Here is a 22310-nt window from a genome sequence, read left to right as displayed (position 1 = left end):
AAAAGCGCAACACAAAACATTAACGGAGAATGTTTGCCTTCAAAGTCAAACTTCCACCCTTTGAAACATGTTGGCTGCCTCTGTGAGTCACAGCTTTTAGCCACTTAACTAGTAATTTCCAAGTGTTATCATGTTGTCATCTTCTATGGAAACTACAGGCAATTGCAGCAATCTGCTAGTGACCAAAGCAAAAACAAGGACGTTTTTGCTGCACCCTCTTTCCGACTGATGTTCACCCAGCGATTCCCACCAGCCAGTAAAGGAGCACACATTATTCCCACCAGCTGGTCTCTAAGCCTGTGTGACTGAGGCCTTAAAGGTTTGGACCACTCAAAAGATTAATCGCTAAAAATCGATGTAGCAACAAGTTTGTAAAATGTTGTTATGAAGACTCAAATTTTAATGACTTTACAAAATAGAGGGTGACATCAAAGTGGGTTTGGGGTCCGGGACTTGCTGTCACAGAGATTACAAAGAAGAGAAAGCTTTGTGCCTTGTAAAACAACATCTTTATTTTTTTATTCGCAAGAAGAGAAGAACTGAGGCAATATTTTGCTCATGTAAATGCTGATCATCTTTAATGACTGAATGTCCTACAGGACTAAGGATTTTCAGTTTTGTTCTGGTTGTAGACGGTTTTGCTTTGGTGTATAGTTAACTGAACTCAATATAAACAGCAACTTGATAGAAGGCCAGGATGTCCAGGAGAGAGCTGCTTGATTCAGAGATTCAAGATATGTTTCAGTGTGTGTGTGTCCAGTCTGTGAAACCTCTATTCTCAGAGCCTCAGTGGCCATGCCTGGGGAGAGTGATGATAAATGACTGCTTTCCTGTAATTTACCTTCAGGAGAATGGATGGAGCTGGCCTGTTTGGTTAGTGGGTGGGGAGATGAGGAAGAGAGGACACTGTAGGTGAGCGAAGGGGGGGGAAAAAAGAGAAAGAGAGTAAGGAGATTCCTGCTTTGAGCCCTTCTCTGGAGTTGGGTTTCCTCCAAGGTGAGGAACACATTAAATTGTGTGTATATACTGTGTGCGCGCGCCTCATTGTTTATTTACAGAGCTTTAGCTCTTGCAGCGTTCATAGAGGAGGGGAGCCGCTCTGCCCAATATTCTCTTCTTCAAACCCCCATCTAGCCCCCGTGAGTGGAAACATACCAGAGCAGTGCCAACTGTGTTTGAGCAATGGAGAAAAAACACATGATCAATTTTATATAATTTCTGCAGCTAAGGCTAATAGCCGCTATTAAAGAGACAGATGATCAACACAACGCACAGTTCATTACCTAATAATTTATTTTTTACCATTTAGATTAAAAAGTCAGTGGTTCATTGCCTCAGAGGAAAATGTACAAGGAAGACTTCGATATAACAGAAGTGAAAAGCAGTGCTAGACTGAGGGCAGGATCCCTTTGTTCCCCCAAAAAAGGTAGGTGGACAATTTTTGTGTGAGTGAACCATTATTCCCAGGACATTAATGTAACAGGACATGGTGGGCTTTGTGTGTCTGTTTCCATCTGTACCTCTATGGGAAAAGCAGAGGGTCCAGTCAGTCACGTTTTTACTCCATTCACCTCAAAGTCATTTACAACTGGGTGGTTGTTGTCTGGAAACAACATAAAACCGAAAGGAATACATTCTGTGTAATATCTGAACCACGTCTTCTGGTCGTGATCACGAAAGCATATGTTCCTGGTTTCTACATCCATATAACATCCATAATCATCTGGTTTGTACATCCATAAATGTGAGTCATCCCAGGCTAAGTGATGCTTTACAAAAGACAACATAAACGGCAGAGGCAGTTCAGTACATATTTACAATATTTAAAAAAAAAAAAAAAAAAGGACAAGCCAAATGTGTGGATGAAAATGACACATGTGTACAAAACAACGAAACAAATAATGAAAAAACAAACAATAGGAAGTTGACCAAGAAAATGTGTTTGATAATTCTTCATCGTGGACCGTTTCAGAACCCTAACCCCACCAAAAACGCTAAACTTCAAATAAGTTTCCTCTCACCTTTCTGCAAGTTGTGCGTGTCACTTGTTTGCTCGGGAAGGTTAATTAAACACACAAACTCACACACCTGTGAATGCTATAAACGCTGTGGAAAAAAAAAAAAAAACAGGGGGGAAGCAAAGTGAAGCAGTTATGGTCTCAGTTCCACTGCCAAGCTGCTGGGCTTGTTAATATAAAACAACAGGATGGCTCTCTCTATGAGGCTCACAAAATAGCTTTCACAAGCGCTACACTTCCACCCCCTAACCCCCCCCTCAAACAAAATCTGGCCAATTTTAACCTATTTTGATTTCGATGTTTAGGGTGGGCACTTAAGAAAAGGAAAAGCTGGTTCGTAGTTTTCGATCATGTGACCTGTGCAGAGCCCTGCAGGGAAAACTGTATTTTTTCCAGCTTACATACCAGACACTCCACAGAACTGCAGGAGAACCGTGTAAATATTTCATCTTTTACAATCCATTAATGTTTAGATCACCCTTTTAAAAGATTTACACAAAGATGTGATCACGCTCCATTCTGGTGATGTTTTAAGATTTTGGACCACACCTTTTAATGAATTCAGGTGTCTTCAAACCCATTGCCACAGGTGTATAAAATGAAGCACCTAGCAACGCAGTCTGCTTTTACAAGCATTTGTGAAAGATCAGTTCTAAAGAGTTCACTGAAATCCACCACGTGTGTAATTTTTTCCTCTTCCAGATATTGTACGATAGGCTCTCAGTGGTATTATCACAAACATGGGCGTGTTTAGGAATAGTCAGTGACGAAGTGGAAGGCCATGTGAGGTTACAGAGCAACCGCTGAGTGTGTAAACATCACCAGTGACTCAATAACTGCAGATTTGCAAACCTTGTTTAGCATTAACATCAGCACAGAAGCTGTGTGCCAGGAGCTTCACGACATGGATTTTGGTGGCCAAGCAGCTCTTGTAGGTGTGAGGTATACTACTTTTGTCCATATAGTGCATTTAGTGGACATTCCTTCACTTTACACTGCAGTGCAAAAGCACAAACATGCTTAATCTTGATTTGAATTTGTCAATGATGCTGCTCTTTTAGATGTGAAGGCAAAAAAGGGCGTTTTAGCTAAAACTAGCTAGCTAACACATGGTGATCCATCAGCTGCTGGTTTCAGACGTTTTATGGCAGAAGTGACACACCAGTAACATTTTGTTTAACATCATTATAGTGAAACGTATTTCCAATAGCAGTTTCATGAGTTGCTATTGACAGTAGCTGCATGACAGGAGGCCTCAGTATACCTTTCACGCTGGTCTTTTTGCACGCCACAGGCAATGTCATCATCACAGTCCTATACGTTTATGGTGCAGGAAGCTGCTACAGTACTCCTCTGAATAGGTGTCGCTACTCTGAAAAAAAACCTCTACATCAGCACTTGTATAAGGGAAATCGCCTCCATCTATAAGTCATCTTACAACATGCCTGTCTGATCTGTGACCATGTGAGCAGTAAAACCTGACACGATTGTACACTTATCTGCTTGGCTGGCACAACGGGGCCCTTAGGGTAAATGTGTTCCCATGCAGCGCCACACTCTAAAGATTTGTAGGCAGGATAGTTATACATGTGTATAGTTTAAGAACTATCCAGCACTTTGGGTAAACTGAACTGGCAAAAATGATCAGCAGGCATCAGAAAAAGCCTTTTTTGGAAGCGTTCCTATAGTGTGACATATCAGGTGAAAACTAGAAGAGAAAGAATTTTGTGGAATTCCTTCACGAGGGTGTTGGGTGCTCAAGGAGCTGAAGCAAATATTTTGACAATTCTTCGTAATGCCAGACTTACATACCAGGATGCGGACACGGGTGCTACTGTAACACCACCTGTCTGACAGGTCACAGAGGACAGCCGACACATAAATAAAGGACTGCTTCTGCATTTTTGAGAAATTCCATCAGTGGGATTTGTGCCCTCAGCATAGTGCCATGGAAAACTTAAATGTCTGCTTTTTTTTGTCACACATCAGAAGTCGAGGTGGCTTATAATTCATTTTGGTTACAACTTGTTTTTGCATTGTATTAGAAAAAACAAAAAATGTCTTGATGAGAGAGAAAAGCATGATGAGCCACAATCGTTTGAACAACATCTAATCATGTTCAGAGTTCATAACAGCATCAAATATCATGCCATCAGACGTCCTCAGTTCTAACAACACTTCATAAACACAATCAGACCATTCACCTGTGTGTCTTTTCTTTGCAGATTGATTTACATTCTCAGAAAACAAGAACTACAGTGCAGTACTATACACCACAGAGGAGTCTGGAAGCCTCTTTCTGTGCTTTCACTTATCTAAAACACTAAATACACAACATGCAAAATGGGTTAAAAGGAGAATTCGAGGGGGGGTTTGGGGAAAGGGGTGGAGGGAGGGAGTTTGTGGCTGACACACAGACGAGAGCAGAGGAGAGACACTTTTGGAGGAATGACAAACCAAACATGCCGCCAAAGCCAAAGGAGCGTAACCACAAGCTAGCATGAGATGCCTGTAGGAACACTCACTGCTATGTGAGCTTGATGTGCCCCTCAACTAAACTGTGTGTTTATATTGTACTCTATTTAAATAAATTGTAAAGTCCTTTACAAAATGAAATAACTGCAAAAGGCAGATAAAAAGCTTGAGAGCAACCAGATGGTTTTCTCTGCGGTTAATTCGTTGGTCCTGACTTTCATAGTCTCTTAATTGAATTTAAAAACTGACTACTCTTATTTGGCAAAGCATGACAGGGTTATGAATTTGGGGTGGGCAAGTGGTGGAAGATGACCTGGGAAGTTTTCCTTTGGATCGTCATGCTCATATTGGTTTACCTCTCTCTGCTCCCTGTAAGGATTTGATGGACCAGCAAAAAAAAAGAAAAAGAAAAAAACCCCACAAACATGCAAACTTAACCAAGCACATGAGGACTGAAATATGATCCTCTCATGTCATAATACAATCAGTGAGCACTAAAAATGTTCCAGGCTCATTCATTTTGTCGAAATACTAAGAAAGGAACGAAAAACAAAAACAAAAAAACCCAACAACACAGCTACGTCTTTTCTTTTATCCGACTTGTTTTTGTGTTTTTACTGCATGAAAAAGGAACTCTTGTTTCAATCTCTTGTTGTGGCAAACAAAAGCCTGCCAGTCTTCATCAGTCAACGCAATGAAATGTTCGGCCATTTTTAAAGACACAAGTGACACTGGCCACACAGCAACGTCTGGAAGAGCTGTACCCAGCAAAGAGATTATCCACGAAGCGCAAAAGTCTCAATGGAAAAGTTGGTATTGTTCTGAAATCCAGTCCGCCTGTCCACACCGCTTCATCTTCCACAAAGTGACAGGCCATGAGTCATGATGGTGACTTTATAAACCACTCATGAGAGGGACTAGTGGTGAAGAGGCCTGCGATGTGACTCACTCGTGCCCAATGCAACAAAGGGATACATCTCAAATAAGGATGTGGATGGCTGAGATAGCAAAGTGGCCACGAAAGATATACAAACTCTATTATGAGCAGTGGCATCGCGTACTTGAACGTATAAGAGCCTACGTGAGCAGGTTATTCTGTGAGGGCTGTGTGGTGGTGGCGGCAGCAGCAGTGGTGGTGTGACTGAGGTTTGCTGTGGAAAATGTCCCTGCAAAGGGAGCCCTTGGTTCCTCGTAGGACGTGGGAGTCCTATAGTCCAAAGAAGATACTGCAAAGACCTTGAGAAAGTAGGCCCGTTTAGACCGGAAAATACTGAAGGTCATCAGTGTGAGGTGGCCAAGCTGGAGATCTGCAGCTTGTCTTGTTGCTGATATCAGTCTGTGAAGTGATAAACACTCTATAATAAAATCCTCAGAGAACAGTGAGGTGTGAGCATTGGTAGTCTTGTATGGGAATACCTTAAAATGGCAGGAGACAGGCAGTTTTGACAGGTGGAGGTCAGGGGGTTGTATTTTCTAGCGGGGGGTTGGACAGTTCAGTTGCCGTCGTCGAGAGGGGGAAATGGCACCTGCTTTTGTCTACACTTCACACCCTTTTTAATGGTCCCTTTTTAAGGCAAACCAATCGGACAAATAGACAAGTGGCCTTACAATGAAAAAAACTTGAAAAATAAAAATGAAAATAATTATACAATATACACAAAACGTGGTCCTTAAAACAGGCAGGGTACATGCAGTCTTCGTAATGTGCAGCGTTCCCACAATGGAGGAGGAGAAAGGACTCGAGTGGCGGGGGATAAGAGAAGTCAAGAGTCAGGATTTGTGATTGAGTGCTGTGGAGGGAGAGGTAGGGATGGACGCTGCTTTTCCCAATCATGCTTTGCTACACTTCCCCTTCTTCTCCTTGCGCTGGAACTTCCTCAGACGTCTCGTCCAAACGTCTCTCCACTGGATCACCAGGCTGTTCTTATCGGCCACCAAGCCTATGCGCTCCGCCCCCGGACTGCTGGCTCCGCCTCCAGGCCCGACTCCTGGACCTGCTCCTGGGCCCGTTCCACCTTCGGCGCCGCCCATCACCAAAAATCGTTTGCTCATCTGGATCTTGGGACACTTGCAGGCAAGGTCCTTCATATGTACCCACAAGATGTTGTCACCTCGCTTTAAGGGTTCGCCCCGGCTCTTGTACACAGCCACCACGCTAACAGAGAACTTGGCCCAGTCCCCCACCGTCTCCATGTCCAGCACGTTCACTTGGACAGCTGGGAACACATTTGCAAGAAACGCACTCAGGTGAACACTCAAAACTCTTTATGTTTTTTAATTAATGCTATGGAAAGGAATTCTGCTCTCTTACCGTAATCCTTCTTGCAGTATTTCTTCATGTTGATCTTCAAGTTGCCTTTCACTGGTTTACAGTAGGACTCACAATCTGCAAAAATAAGGACAACCAAGTTCACACCTGAAATGCAGGCAGTGACTCCACTACTTGTTTTCCACCAACATGTGGCTGGGGCCAGTTCTCTCTTGGTGCACTGAGAACCATCCTTCATTTTGACAGATTTGGGAACCAAATGTTGCATAGTGTTACTAGCAGAAGTCGGTGTTATTTCCTTGGGAGGAATATCATGGTGAACAGAATCTGCGGACTCCAAATGCCAGTCACTTGTGAACCCTCCCTTTGGGCCAGTTTTTTGACACAAGTCATCAGTCTTCTTTTTTTGTGGTGGAAATGTGTTTAAGCATTTCTAGACTAGGCACAGTCACAGTATTGGTGAAAAAGGTACAAAAGGAGCACATGAATCGTTCATATTTGCTCAGCCTTACTGAGACGTTGTAAAGCATAATTAGTGTCACATCACTTTAAAATATTATGTAATGATCAAGCAAATATAAACATAACATCTGTGATATGTGCTGATTTCTATATAGAAAGGCCAACTTTCACTCCCCATCCCGTTAATATATTTCTTATTTTTCTATAAATACAAAAAATACACATGAAAGCATGATTTACATTGACTTTTTAAATACTTGTGTATTTTTTCTATAATAACTAAGTAAACTTACACTTGCCCTTACAAACTGACTGATGTTGCCAAAGGCTGAAAGGAAAACTGGAGCAGCGGTAAATAATAGTTGGGCTTGGTGTGGTTTTTGTGCGCTAAAAAACAGCTTCTGACAAATCACACATCCAAATCCCTGCAACAGCCAGTGCTGGGAGGCAAGTGAAACATACCAGAGGAGTAAAAGTGTTCAGTTTGACATGTTCTCCGGGGCCTTGAGAAAAGGCAGAGCGTGGTGGAAGCAGGTCATGGTTGGATGAATGTGGATAGGCCTTGGCTGCCAGAGTGACAACTAAGACCACACACTGGACCGATGACCTCTGCTGACCATTAGTGGGTGGGGTTGCAAATGATGTGGTTTTTGCGTTTATGAATATGACAGTGAAAATTGATTTCCTGGCTGGATGACCATTCTCTGATCTTTTTCTGACCGACTTTAAAGCCAGCCACGGTTTGGTTTAGTTGTTATGTGTCCTCCAGCATCTTTTTCAATCCAGCTTTTCCCTCAAGCAGATTTTGGCCAAAGAGCAGTCATGTGGCGCTGGAAACACTTTAGCGCTGGATTTCAGCATTTGGAACCCAAGCAGCCACCTTTCCTTCTGTTATATGACTCACATCTTACCTGCAACCTGAGTAAAACTTAAAAGATATATTGAATTTGTTTGTAATTTTATGTTGAGGAATAGCTGTGTACAGCAGTTTCAATGGACCGGAAAGGTCAGAAAGAAACTCTCAGTCACGTTATAGAACCCTTCAAAGATTTGAAAGCATATGCATGTAATTACATCGCGTGGTTTATTTTCTTGTAATCCTGAAATATTTGTTTTGCCATGTCGGTATTCTCCGAGATCGGAAAACATGTTTTGCAAGAACAGAGAGCAAAAGGAAAGGGAAACTGAGAAGATAAGCACGATTAAATAGCCTTAAAAACAGATGAAGTGCACTAAAACAATGATAAGAATCCCTTTTAAAATTTAAAGCATTCACTGTGTTTTTAACTCAATTTCTGCCACTGGAGCTGCAGCAAGAAAAATGCTGTTTGTTAGTAAGACTCATCTGTGGTTGACACAGGCCACTGGATTCTGTGACTCATCGAATTTTGGATCCACAGCATAAAAATAAAAATCTATGAGAAGGATACAAAATTAGTTTAAAAGAAACTGAAAATGGTGAACTGAAATTGCAAAAGAATTCCAGGAGAATCGTTTTTCCAACACAGTTTTAGTCACTTCTAATGAAGGGACGTGAAAAGTTGACCACCAACAAACCACACGCTGGTAAGTGGACTGGTATCTGCGGTGTGGTCTCTCGTTCCCTTCAAGAGGAATAACCATTTAGTCGTTTTTGCTTTCCAAAGAAAACCACATAAAATCGCTGGACACGAAATGTCCAAGTTTAAAAACAAAAAACAAAACAAAGAGAAAAATTACCCTTTTGGGAATGTTGTATGAGTAAAAGGGTGTTGTATTGTTCATTTTTTTGTGGAAGAACTGAGGAGGAGGAAGAAACGGGGGACCAAGGAGCCCATTAAAATGTCCAGAAAGCTTGGCTGTATATCAGAGTGTTGGAGATTTTATTAGCCAGAGAGAGGACAGAAGGGAAAGAAAAGGAGAAAGAAGACGACTTTCAATACGCTGCAATGAGTGGAGGTGTGGATGAGTGCAAAGGTGTGTAGTGCATGTGTGTGTATGTTACTTTAAATAAATGATGCAGAATATCACAGCCTTCTTATGGTCTTTCTCATTAGTGCTGAGTGTGTGGTTTTCATGTAAGTACGCATGCAGCTGTGACAGGCATGCATGTGCATGAGATGCGCATGGATTTCATTAGATCGCAGCTGTTTTGCGCATGTAGGTCTCTGTTTTTGTATACAGTTGCTAACCTGGTCTTGAAACTCTGGCTGGGGGGCAGTATGCTCTTTCCCATGAAGCACCACTTACTGCTGGGTGATCACCTGGAAAAGCTCTCGGTGAATTGCCCAATGACCCAGAAGGCCAGCCCGCTGAAAACATGCACAATTGGCTCCAAGGCTCTCGATGCCCTCTTTCCCTTGAGCCCCTTTCACTGTGCCATGACAAGGACAAATTGCATCCAACGCCCCTTACACAAAAAGATTTTGGAGCCTTAGGTTTCTGATGGTGAAGCTCTTTCTGTGGTAGTTTAGGAAGGAGAAAGATGGGGGAAATGCTCTGGTGTGTTTGGTAGAAGCTGAGGTGAATTGACAATCAATGACTCTTGTGTTCTTAGACCCTGTAACATTTTCCCAGGAAAGTAGTAAACAAGAAAGGGCTGGACTCTGCTTCTTTGGGTTAAAAAAGACCCAAGTGATGGCGGTAAAAGGTTAGACACAACAAGTTGTTAATGAGTGAAGAAGCTGCGAGTCTAAGGAAAATAAAATTCAGGACTTACAGTCACAGTAAAAAGAAAGTACACCCTCAGTCAGTTCCAATGTTTCCAAAGGAAATATTTCCAGAGGTTTTGTGATTTGCTCAGATGCAATTTTGCAAACTTGAGTTGTGCTGTTCTTTTGAAAGAGAAGATGGTTTCTCCTGGAAACACTTCCAAACAACCCATACTTGTCCAGTCTTTTTCTAATCGAATTATCATGAACTTAACATTGACCATGCTGAGACACATGCAGTCTGAGGTGTAGCCTTTGTGTTTTGAAGTTTCTCTGAACATTGTACGGTCTTGACCTTGGGGTGAATTTGCTGGGAAATCCACTCCTGGGAACAGTTTTGAATGTTTTTCATCAGTGGAATAATCTTTCTCACTCTACAATGATGGATTTCAAATTACTAGTTCCAACTTTCCAGATTGGTGAGCAGCAGCAGCAGCAGCTGCTTCTCTGAGATGATTTCTGATGCATTTCTTCTTTAATATTGTGCTAATACACAATTGAATGCTCCAGACCTGCAAACTGTCTGAACTTCAGCTTTTATAGAGATGCTCACACTGAGGGTGTACTTTCACACACAATTCTGCATTTTGCGTAAGTTTTTAAATAAATAATAACACAGTACAATCATGTGTTGTTGGTCCGAGATTGTATTTACATAATTCTAAGACCAGCTTTTATGTTTACTTTAACTACACTCACTAAACATAGTCATGGCAAAAAATGAAATGAAAGATTTTTATATTTTTTTTTGGCTAGAATTCACCTCACCTAATTAAAATCATTTTAAGTAAAGTTTGATCCCAATTGGATCGATTTTATGCAATTACGTGCTCTCAGTCTCATAATTAACCTACCGTGATTAATCTGTTGTAATAAACCATTTCTTACTCCATTTTTTGTCAAGGCTTTTTGCTAGGCTAACTGATTAGCTTAGCTTAGCTAGTTTACAACATTTACCTTAGAAACATTCACGAGTTCTCGTTAAACTCTTCACCAGAAGAATCTTTTTCATTTCACACTATTAGACATATCTGGAGGTTTTTATTTGGAGTGTACAACCAATTTTGGCCTTTTATGTGGACCACGGTAGGGCCATTATAAACATCCTGAACTCTATGAATCGAGCCCTCAAAATTTACAGTATGCAACCTCCAAAGTTAAAGTTTGAAAATTTATTGTGAGGGTTCTGAAAATATGTATTATTTTTAGAAGAGAAAGGACATAAAAACAAGAAAACCATTATTGCTTTAAAAAGAATGGCAGTGGTAGCAAATTTGGGAGGGGTGCACAGTCTGCCGCTTCAGTGATGATATATGTTATAAACCCACTAATGAATCAACGTTTCCAAATCAACACCACCGTTTAAATCAAACAGTTGTAGAATGAAAAATGCGGACAGGGTAATTGACCGAAGCCTAAATTGGAGTGTTAGAGGGAGTGACTGAACAAATTTCCCCCGGTTACTTGCCAACACTCTTTTCATGCCTCGCAACGTTCCCCTTCCACTATATCTCCCAGCTAAACTGTAACTAATCATCTCAGCTGCCTATCTGCTGCCCTTGGCTTAAAGCTGCACTTAAAGTCTGAGCACAGCGTGTCTCCACTAACTTGAGGCTAGCGGTTGGGGAAACTGTGCCAAGGACACAGGTTTTTAAGACAATGTAAAAATTCTGCCGTCCCCAGTGCACTCGTTTCCTTTGCTGAGAACTTCAAATGAGCAGACCCGCCCTCTATTAATATTTATTCCACGCCTTAAAATACGTGTCCAGAAATATTAAATATTATGTTTTTGTTCCTCTCATAAAGTAGGGGTGCTCAAGGTGCAAGGAGTATATACTAACCTGCTGGTTCCTCTGTGCTGCTCACGACAGCTGTGGGGTTGACCACAGGGATTTCTGAAACACGCACAAGAAACACAAAGTTATTTCAACGATTAATTCTAAGTCCACACCTTTCAAGTATGTCTGAAATGATCTGGCTGCCGGCCTACAATGAGAGCACGTGTGGTCAAAGAAACAAAGTGCGTCCAAATTCATTAAAAGTGATCCCAAATATGGGGGTGGGATGGGAAATAGTACTGAGAAGAAGTAAAAAGTGCTCTTTGAGGTCACTGGAAAATAAAAAAAAAAGAAGAATCAGGGTTGTCACACAGTAGGTTTGTGGTGTACTATATGTCAAACTTATGAAAATACACAGGGCTTTGCAGACAGACGTGCTAGATAAACGCTAACAGACTGACAGGCATACTTATTGGTGGTGAGAGGGAAGACCGGTTCAAATAAACCATACATGCCATAGACTAATGCAGCGGTTTCAGTGTCACTTTTTTAAGGAGATCTTCAGACTAACTGGAAGAAATAATCAAATACCAATTTTAGTTGATGCTTCACAAAATCATACCGTAAACCAGTTTGGAGGAGTCGGCGCATTCAAAGTAGGCGCACACTGGCAAGGTGGCTACACTAGATTAGTTTCATCCTCCTCTAACAGATGTGGGGTTAACACTGCTGTGTAATCTCCATGCAAGCATGTATAGACAGATGGACGGATGGCAAAGGGGCAATTTTGGTTGGATCATCTTGAGACAGATGCAGCCCTCCCTTGTTGTGCCCGCTGGCTACAATAAAAAAAAAAAAAAAAAAAAAGTGCCTTGTGGAATTCCTCCAGGACTTCTCCTTTAATCGTATGCATCTTTCCAATACAAATGCTAATGCTAACAACAGGCCCCTCTCCTTTTACCGTAAACAGAATTACTGGAACGCCGGCTTAGCATCCACCCAGAGGATCTGCTTTTGATTGGATTTGGAGGTTCAGGGGTTGGACCGAGTGTGTGAGAGTGTGTTGGCAGGAGGTAGAGGGGGGTTTCTTGGAAAGCTGTTTTGAGGCAAAAGCAGCAGTTGTCTCTCTAAAATTATGGACACCCTGCCAACAAAAACAAACAAGGGCACGGAGCTTTGTGAAGGCAGGCGCAGCTGCTAGAAGCCACTTTGAGACCCTTTGCCCCGATGGCCACATCTTGTGAAGATAGACAGATGATAAAAGGATCATTCAGATGTGGGTTGCTGCCATCATACTAATTGGCTTCTTAATGGATTTGTCTTCTGTCTTGGGATACAGTATCCTCCAGGGGTAATATGCTGACATCAGGCTATAATGGCAGACAGGGTTGTCATAATGTGCATAGCTTAAGCATGCCCACACCCACTATTCCTCTTGTTCTCGCTAGATAGTTCACCTAATGGCACCTAAATGAGTGTAGTCTGCCATCCATGACCACGGTCGTCTTCTCCTTCTTGCCTGTCTGCCATCTGCTCCGGAGCTGCATGCAAGAGGAACAACATGGCACCATGTGGCACAGTGTGGCAGAGCTGGATACGGCACTGGGCGGCGCGGCATGACTTGATTTGGTGGAGGCTATTCTTTTGATTGTTTGCAATGTGGCACAGACACGTGCTGGGCCCACAGGCAAAATTCATAACTCGCGTGGACTCACATTCACTTGTTACAGGAAATCAAAAACCTAAACACAGCTACTAGAGCACACACACACACACAAACACATATGGTACATAGTTAAGAGAAAGTAGAATAACAGCACAAGCGTTAACAACAGTATGCTTCTTTGTTCCTTTAGCATGGATCGTGTTTCAATTTAACCCAACTATATGCTGGGGTGCTCGTTTGGTTAATGCCTTAACCATAACCCTTAGCCTGAACCTAAAACACCTTCAAACACATGGGGACAGGCATCTTGTCCCCATAACTGACTGTTGTCCCCACAAGTATAGTAGCATTCCAATTTTTGGTCCTCACAAATATATCCAAATATGGCACACACACACACACACACACACACACACACACACACACACACACACACACACACACACAGATTGGGTTGCGTTATGTCTAACCGATAGCCAGAAAGACTACATAAAAGTATGCTTTCACTTATGTTCTGTATTTTTCATGGTTTGGGTATGTGCTGCCTTTAGCTACGGATCATGCCTTTTGTCAGATTTTAATAGTCACAGGAAAGCTGATAAAATTAACCATGACGATTTGATCAGTGTCGCATGCAGTAACTGGTAGCTGCGTGTGGATGTGTGTCTGCGTTACTCACTGATGCAGGGGGCCACGGGCGAGCGGCTCTGCTGGTAGCCCTTGGCGCAGCGGTTGCAGGTGATGCCAGTGACACCATCCTTGCAGGGGCACTGGCCTGTGGTCTGGTTGCATGTCTTGCCTGCTGCGCCCACAGGGTGGCAGTCACAAGCTGGGGTGGGGGGGTTGGGGGAAGGTGTCAAAGAGGGATGGAGTGGGGCAGATAAAAGAGATAAGAGATACCAGTTCATCAAACCTGCTGCAAAATGCAAAATGACAAGACAAAACTCCTCTGACATTCAGTAAATATTATTAATTAATGATTGATTGCCTGCATTAATACTGAATGTTTGGGGGCCCACATGTCTTTAGCCTTTATACCTAGGATTCTCAAACTACTGCATTGTGAAAAACTCTGCATGCATATCCAGAAAACCGATGAGAAATAAGATATTTATGGATGTGGAGGACATTACGGGACAACTAAAAGCACAGAAAGCTATTAGATCAGGTGAACGGTGCATGTAGTGCATCAGTTTCAGCAGGAGATGCAGACCAAATGCTCGTTTCCTCTTTCCTAAATGCTGCGTGCAGTCTAGTGCCTGCATGCCTGCCTGGTAACACACGCTCTGCTGTTTCATCACTTCCCAAAAGTTCAGTGGATGCCCACCAAATGCCAACACCAACAAGCAATGCTCCGGTCACCTCACTTTGGCAAGACTTTTGAGGTTTGCTTTTCTAGGTGATTTATTTAAGCCACTTTAACTCATATTAGTTTTTTGGGGAGTATGAGGAGCAGTTAATTATATGAGGCCTAGAGTGTTGGTTGAAGCCATTTGACAAAAGCTTACAAGAACACAGGAAGTGTGAGAGCAAAAACACAATAAACCATGAAACCCAGTAGGAAACCCAGTCTTTTCCCTCTTTGTTTTCAGTCTGACACTTTGGAAAAATACTTGCAGGCTAACGCAAAAATGACAAAAGCAAACTTGCAAGGGCCTCAGCTGTAACACAATAGTTGTAATTGTCCAGGCTTATCAAGAAAAGGTAAGAAGGACCAATATTTCATACAAGGGAAAATCCCTGTAATCCAACAGACTTCTACAGAGCTTGCCAGGGAAAGGCAGCTGCTAACATGCCACGGTTTCTTCCCACCACCTGACGAAACTGTTAATGTGTTTATTTGCGCCCGGCGATTTTTTTTAAGTTGCTACAACAAAGGAGAGGACCCTGCCACCTGTTGGATCGGCAAAGCGAGCGTTTAAATGGCTGAAACTGACCCAAGAGTGTCGGCATGACGGCAGGGTGTGGGGAGATTAGCTCAGCTCAGATCTTTTGAATCGTGTCTGCCTTTTCTGGCAACACCAACGAAGTCTACAGGTGTCAAAGTGGCTGCACACTGTTTGAAGCCGAGACGTAAATCTGATGCTTCATCATGAGTGCAAAATCCCCATTATTTGAGTCACGCAGACTCCAATGGGAAACTTGAGCTTTGAAGGCACTTGGTAAAATTCTGCGACTGAACTAAGGACAAGCACGTTAAGCATGTGGCAGGGTGTGATGCAGGACTAATTCGGGTGCCGGAGGTCACCAGACGCCGTTTTATGCTGCGCCAGCAACCTCCACCTTCATTTAGAGCTAGAGTTTCTTCTGCTTCTGGCTAGGAACTATTTGGGATTTTCCTGAAGTTTGCATTCTTAATAAAACTCAAATGATGTAGTGCACTGGTCCATCGACTTTTACCGTTTTTCAAGTAATGAAAAACGCTTTCAGACCAAAGGAAACGCACACGTGAGATGACCCATGTCATAATCCCAAGTTGTTCCTGCAGAGACACGTGACAAAGGCAAGAAGTTTTACAAGCTATTGTCTCTGCACTGATCACTTAACATTCACAGGGCTGGTCAGTATAAACAAACTGCGAATGATGCACAGCGACCCCCTCGCTTCCCTTCTAATTGAGACACGGACTGTTTGGAGTTCAGAGGTTACTGTCAGTGTTCACATTGTTCAGTAAATAACCAGTAACGGCCAGATCTGAACGAGATGTCAGGGGCAGGCAGGATGGAGACGGGGGTTTGGTCGTGTCAGTCTAACCCCCAGCCTTCCTTCCTCAAACTGTTTTTCTGAGGTTTTATGTGCAGAGGCTAGAGCCAGTTAGAAAGCTGTAAAAATGTCTTCAGATGTTGATGGCTTTTCAAGCCCATGTGACTGCAGATGTGACAGGCGCTGCATTGGGATTTGCAGTCCCTTTCTCAGGCGTCTGCTTGTTTTAAGTGATTTAAGTGATTTTAAGTGACTGTGTTACTCAGCTTGTGGTGACTGCACTTTGTTCGCTTCAGTTTTATTTATGTAGCGCCAAATCACAAAAACAGTCACATCAAGGCATTTAATACCTAAACCCCAACCGATCAGATGATTCCCTATGAGCGAGCACTTGGTGACAGTGGGAAGGAAAAACTCCCTTTTAACTAGAAGAAACTTCCAGAACAACCAGGCTCACGGCTGGGCAACCATCCGCTGCGAGCAGTTGGGGGTGAGGACAGCCTTTGTCTGCTGTCATGGACAGTAGCTTTCAGATTTGCTGAATTAAAATATCCACGTTACTTCAAGAATCCTGGTTTTGTGTTTAGATTCCTTCAAACACTGTGAACAGACAACTAGACCTGGACAAGTTTGATCAGTAACAGACACAACCCCTTCTAGAGTCTGCACCGCCCACCAGCCTCCCCCTATTCCCGCCTCCTCTTCTGAACGCACCTGTATTTTATTGCAGTAACTCCAATTCAGACATGACGACATGACACGCACCCCCTTCAACAATACCACACCCCTGACCTCTGTCGTGACCGGGTCACAGGCAGAAAGGACATGGAAAGCAAAGGGCTGGAAAGAAAATCATGGATGCTGGTGTGAGAATAAGAGGAAGACAAAGGTTTAATGGGTTTGTAGAAAGGCAGAGTGAGAGAAGTCATAAGTCAGGGTGCAATCAGAGGTGCTGGTTGTAAACCATCTGGCAAGACAGAGATGAAGAAAAAGAGAGAATAAAAGAAAATGACATCTCCTAGAAGGCTGTGGATCAATCATGGAGCTGGCCTGCTCAGCTTTTTAAATGTAAGCTTGGATTCTGTCACATCTGGAGCTTTTGCAAAGGAGGGTGTTAAACTGTTTATAACCTGATCACTTGACTTGGATGGGGGACAAACTGTAGTGTCAAGGGGCCTGCATGTGTGTGAAAGCATTATGCTTCCAGGTACTGCAGGAAATGAAAGATGAGAGAACTATTTGCACATAGGGACGCACATCTCAGAGCGGATCTGTTGTCAGGAGTGCAGCAGATCCCTTTCTGTTATTGTTTCAGTGCATTAACAGGTCAAATGACTTAAGTTTTAAGGTATGTGACCAAGTCTCTGTGGAGGGTTTTTAAAAAAAAAATTTTTGGCCATTACATGATGAATGGCTCAACATCTCATTGCAACTACCACGGGCAACTGCGGCCTGATATCATGCCATTTCTAACCTCTCGGTGTTATATTACAGGCTGCAGAAGGAAAACTGAGGAGAAGCCAGAGAGAGATTCCCACCGTGAAATTTCAGCCAGGAGATCTTCATGGCTATGAGTGTTGGCAGCTTTCACTAGTACCGTTTTTTATGTTCTGGAAGTGATTTTTTTTAAACCTTCATCTGGATCATACGGCTACAAAACACTCTTTTATTTATTTGAGTATTTTCTCGAGCATCAAATACAGGAAACAAGTGTTATTTTTGCAATATTTCCAGCATAATATGGGGCTGAAAAATATCACTGCAAATGTGAAATAATGAAATCAATTTTCCATGAGAAATGCATTGGTTACATGAAAATATTATGTGGTGTGTGGGCAAGGGGGGGAAACATTCGGTGGGGTGGCCAGAAAGGCTCCGGGCATAGTATCAAATCATTTCTCTCTGCTATGGTATGGCAAATCAGACATGCTGATTTTTTTTTTAACATATACATATATAGTAAGAGTTGCCATGACAACATATGTTTCCACTCATAAAATATTACTACTTCTCCCCTTTCTCAAACATGACATGGTCACAGATGTATTAGCAGGGTTAGACTGGCTCAATCAGTGTTTGTTTGAACATTTTGTAAACATTTAGCACCGAGTAGCGCCAAAGAAAAAGCTAAACTACATTTAAAGTAATAATCTGGGACATTTTCATATAATCAGATATATCTATAAACAAATATTTTCTACTCTATTAATGACTGACGTAACGTGAAGCGATCCTTGCTCGTGACTTGTGGTCGGTAATTCTTTCCCAGGAAACCACTTGTGTATTATATTTCTGACAGCAGATGAAGAGCTCTGATCATAATCAAAGATAAATGAATGATGGCTACAGTTCTGCAGTATGCTTGACTGAAGCCTAATAGAAGTATAGAGGAGGAATGAGCTCATGCAGCAAATAGCAGAGACCAAAAAAAGCAGAGTATCTTGAAAGCCAAGCTGGAAAATTAGTAATAAAGTTCTTCATAAACACTACTTGTTAGATTCTCACCTTTGCAGGCTCGCCTGTGGGTGATTGGTCTGGCCATGTCCCTGTAGAAGCCCTCCTTGCAGTAGTGGCAGTGGCGTCCTGCGGTATTATGGCGGCAATTCATGCACACCCCTCCACTTTTCCTCCCTGACAACTTGTACAACTCCATGTTGAATCGACACCGGCGGGCGTGGAGGTTGCAGTTGCACGCTGCGGAGAGAAAGAGCAAAGCCGTTATGGTATCAGCAAGGGTGAGGAGGATAGATGCAAAAGTTTACAATAACTTGTCAGTATTTATCTCAGGGTCAAACATAAATTTAGCAGGCTGAAATGTTCACATGGAGCACGCTCAGCAGTAAAATATATCCTTACTGCTGGGGTATGTATAGCACATGAGAGCTGGGAAAGATTTTCCAGTAAGGCAGTGTAATAATAATAATAATAATAATAATAATAATAATAATGATGAGTGGTTTATAATCTACGCTGCGTCTGTGGGCTTGGCTGCTATTCCAGAACTCATCAATCAAAAGTGATATTTGCAGAGCTCATTTTCTCCATTTCATAATTAATGAATTCGGCTTCTCTCAGCCCATTAGTTATTAATCACTGGAAAGAGAGACATTAATTTCATGAATCACTGATGAGTAAAGACTTCTTAGATCTATTAAAAGCAAGACCGATTCAGATATAGGAATGGGCTCGAGCTAGCTGTCTTCTAAATGAGGCGAGCAGGATATATGGGACATGTGAGGGGTGGTTATAGCTCTCCCAGTTACCCTTGAAATCCAACTGGTTCCTTAATGTCTCTTTTGCTCACAAGTCTTTTCCATTGATTCCTCCGCATAAAACTGCGTTCACCAACTCTGACATTATTGATAAACTCTTTTCATTATCTAAACGTGGGGGCTTTGCATTTGAGAAGCCTAATGAGAAACCCACACGTCTTGCTTGTGTAAGACTTTGATCCAGAACTTCTGCTGGTTAAATCAAAGTCAGACCTGGAACCTGAAGACTTGGCCGTGGCTTCAAAGTCAACTGTCGCTGAGCTTAGCTTTAGCTCAAAGTCATCTGCAGATACATTTGAAGAGCGGTAAACAACAGCAGAGCTGTTTGAGTAAAAATGTCAACAGTTGTGCCAAAGCAGAAGTATTAGAGGATCACAACAGAAAGTGATATTCATTAACTTCAGTCAAACTGGAGAGGCTTCAAGGAAATAGATCTCACTACACAATAAATGTTTAGAATAAAACAAAAAAGATGTAGCAACAGAGACTAAGTTAAAACACACAGGGTGAGGGACAAGGCTCACGAGCGGTCAGTTACAGTAACATGTGAAATATATATTTTCTGTCTTACCCACTCACTCCGTGTATACATGATCATATTTGCAGGGCTACAAGTTTGACACCATCCTCATGCCAGATGGATAAACATGAAGCTAGCAAAAAGACTCTTACGAGGGCCAAACACCTAGCCTGGCTCTGACCAGAGGTAACTAAATCTGCCAGCCCTCACTAATTAACACATTATATCCTGTTTGTTCGTAGAGCTATTTCTTGCCCAGGTGCAGTCACTTCATGAGGACACGTCACCACTCTGAAGTTGCCAGGCAGAAAGCCAAGCTACTAAGGTACTACGGCTGCGTACAAATTAAAGAGCATAAAAATGGTACATAACACACCTGTAACACCTGTAACCACAACATGGTACCTTTACACCTTTGTGTTACGCATTTAATACTTATGTTGAGTAAGTAAATACAATTTTTTAAGAGGTTTTTAACAGACAGTGCGTACAAATACACTGTGCACAGACACAAAACAGTAAAATAAATAAGATAATTAAGTAATTAATGCCATGATGGGCAATGAAAACAGGTAGTTTAAGAATTATCATCATCATCATCATTACTACTACTGCTAGCGAATAAAATTTTGTCCAACGTCACTTTTATGTTCTATGTATTAAACTCGCACTTTTATAAGTGTTTAGTGTTTATATAAAGACCAATTTAAAAAAAAAAAAAAAAAAAAAAAAAGAATACAAAAGGCCAGCAAAAAATGCCTTTAAGACTGAGACTGCTACACAACAAGTGGGTATTTTCATGTCTCTTCATGTCCTGTAGTGTGGGCTAAACTCAGTTAGCTTGTTACAGTCAGTTAGCCTGATTGTACATAAGTAGAAAATAAATAGCCATAATGCAAGTGATTTCAGAAATGGTAACTCTATTATGTGAAAATTTAGTGCAGTATTTAATTCTGTAAGACTCTTTCCTTGCTCCGGGTCCAGTTCTGGTTCAGACGTGTGGCTGAATTCTGGAGTTTTGTTACAAGACAGTGGGTAAGCCTATACTTACAGGATCTGGGCTTATGGCGGGTAACCAAAGGTCTCTTGCTTTACTTTTCCTGTTCTGGGATATCTATTGCAATGGCAGGAGAAGGCACAGCGCTGTTCCAGATAGGGGCCTTGGCAGTGGAAGCTTATTTTATTTAAGGGAAACTTTATAAAACATAGCAAAGACCGTGTTTGTACAACCATTGCAGGATGAGAAATCCATTTTGTATATTAAGCTGACACTTGAAATGCACATTCTTGGGAGATATGAGACTTAGATGAACTTATAATGATAATGATATAATGCGTGACCTTTAAGATATTTCCCAATCATTTACAGATGATTTTCATTTCTCTGCTCTAGCCAAGGTCAGTTCTCCAGTTCTATTAAGTTCAATGATCTGAGGAACATATATCACTGGAGGAGAATCCCTCAAGCGCAAATGTTAAGTAATAAGTACCCTGCATGCAGTGAGCAATACATATCGCTGTCCACACTCAAAGGAAAGCCTGGCACCTGGTTGGGAAAGAGGCCCAGTTCCCCCCACCCACTTGCGGGCCCTGGAAGAAAAAGGGGAGCACATTCCCAGACTGTTTCCCAATTCCATCTGGTTATTATGTTGCCCAATTTGTATGGAATCCTCGAGTTAATGAAAATACTGTTTTATGTATAAATTCATATCAAGGCAGCGCTGTTTGTGTAGAGACCCTGCTGGATTTATTTGCTGTGCTTTCATACTCTGGAGAGTCCAAGATCAGAATTAATTCTCGACCCTGGAGAATTATCCAAAATGGAATATGAAGGCAGTGTTAGGGGAGCGGGGCAATTTAATCCTGAACAAAGTTTGATAAATGAGTTCAAAGCCTTTTAACCCTTAGTCTGCTCTTAGATGGAGAGATGGTTGGTCCCAGGTTTGAGTGGGAAAAACAATATACATCGACTGGTGAGAGACTCCCTGCATGTGTGTGTGCGCACGCATGTGAAGATCTAAACAGCCTGTCCAACTTCTTCTAAGGGAAATGTGACAAAGAACACACACACGTCACATTGAGTGGAGTGGCTGGGGCTGCAGGGGTGGAAAGAGGGTGGGGGGCACGGAGGTAGGGGTCTGTGATTGTGATCAAGCATCTCAGACACACACACACACACACACACACACACACACACACAGCTGCGAGCACTTGTGACCATTAACACCTTGTAGCAGAACATGAAAGCGATGGATCGCGTTTTCTGCCCAGCTGAAGTACCGGCGGACCTCTTATGGCATCTTCTAGATTTACAGCTGTGCAATAAGATCGGCCAACAAAGCCCGGACACGCTTAAGTGTGGAGAATGTAAAAGAAAGCTCCAGAATTTAACCTTTAAATGATTTAGCACGTGTAGCTGCAAAGGATTTAACGACATCCAGACATTTTGTCACAGGA

General features: G+C 42.2%; 1 protein-coding gene across 5 annotated transcripts in view; it reads right to left on the bottom strand.

Moving 5' to 3' along the window:
- Window positions 1–1270: 1270 nt before the first annotated feature.
- The window catches only part of ntn2 (netrin 2), a 44094-nt gene continuing 23054 nt past the window's right edge, over window positions 1271–22310 (bottom strand). For all 5 annotated transcript variants that reach the window (XM_025909831.1, XM_013273664.3, XM_019362712.2 and 2 more), the window contains 5 exons: window positions 18567–18755; window positions 14038–14187; window positions 11756–11809; window positions 6805–6879; window positions 1271–6709 (listed from right to left, as the gene is read on the bottom strand). In XM_025909831.1, coding sequence (XP_025765616.1) covers window positions 6324–6709; window positions 6805–6879; window positions 11756–11809; window positions 14038–14187; window positions 18567–18755 — 854 coding nt within the window. In that variant the 3' untranslated portion in view covers window positions 1271–6323. The remainder of the gene's footprint in view (window positions 6710–6804; window positions 6880–11755; window positions 11810–14037; window positions 14188–18566; window positions 18756–22310) is intronic.

Source organism: Oreochromis niloticus, linkage group LG8 (genome assembly GCF_001858045.2).
Source record: "Oreochromis niloticus isolate F11D_XX linkage group LG8, O_niloticus_UMD_NMBU, whole genome shotgun sequence".
Classification (NCBI taxonomy): domain Eukaryota; kingdom Metazoa; phylum Chordata; class Actinopteri; order Cichliformes; family Cichlidae; genus Oreochromis; species Oreochromis niloticus.
The sequence above is the reverse complement of the archived record's forward strand: the minus strand, read 5'-3'. Positions and strand labels throughout refer to the sequence as shown.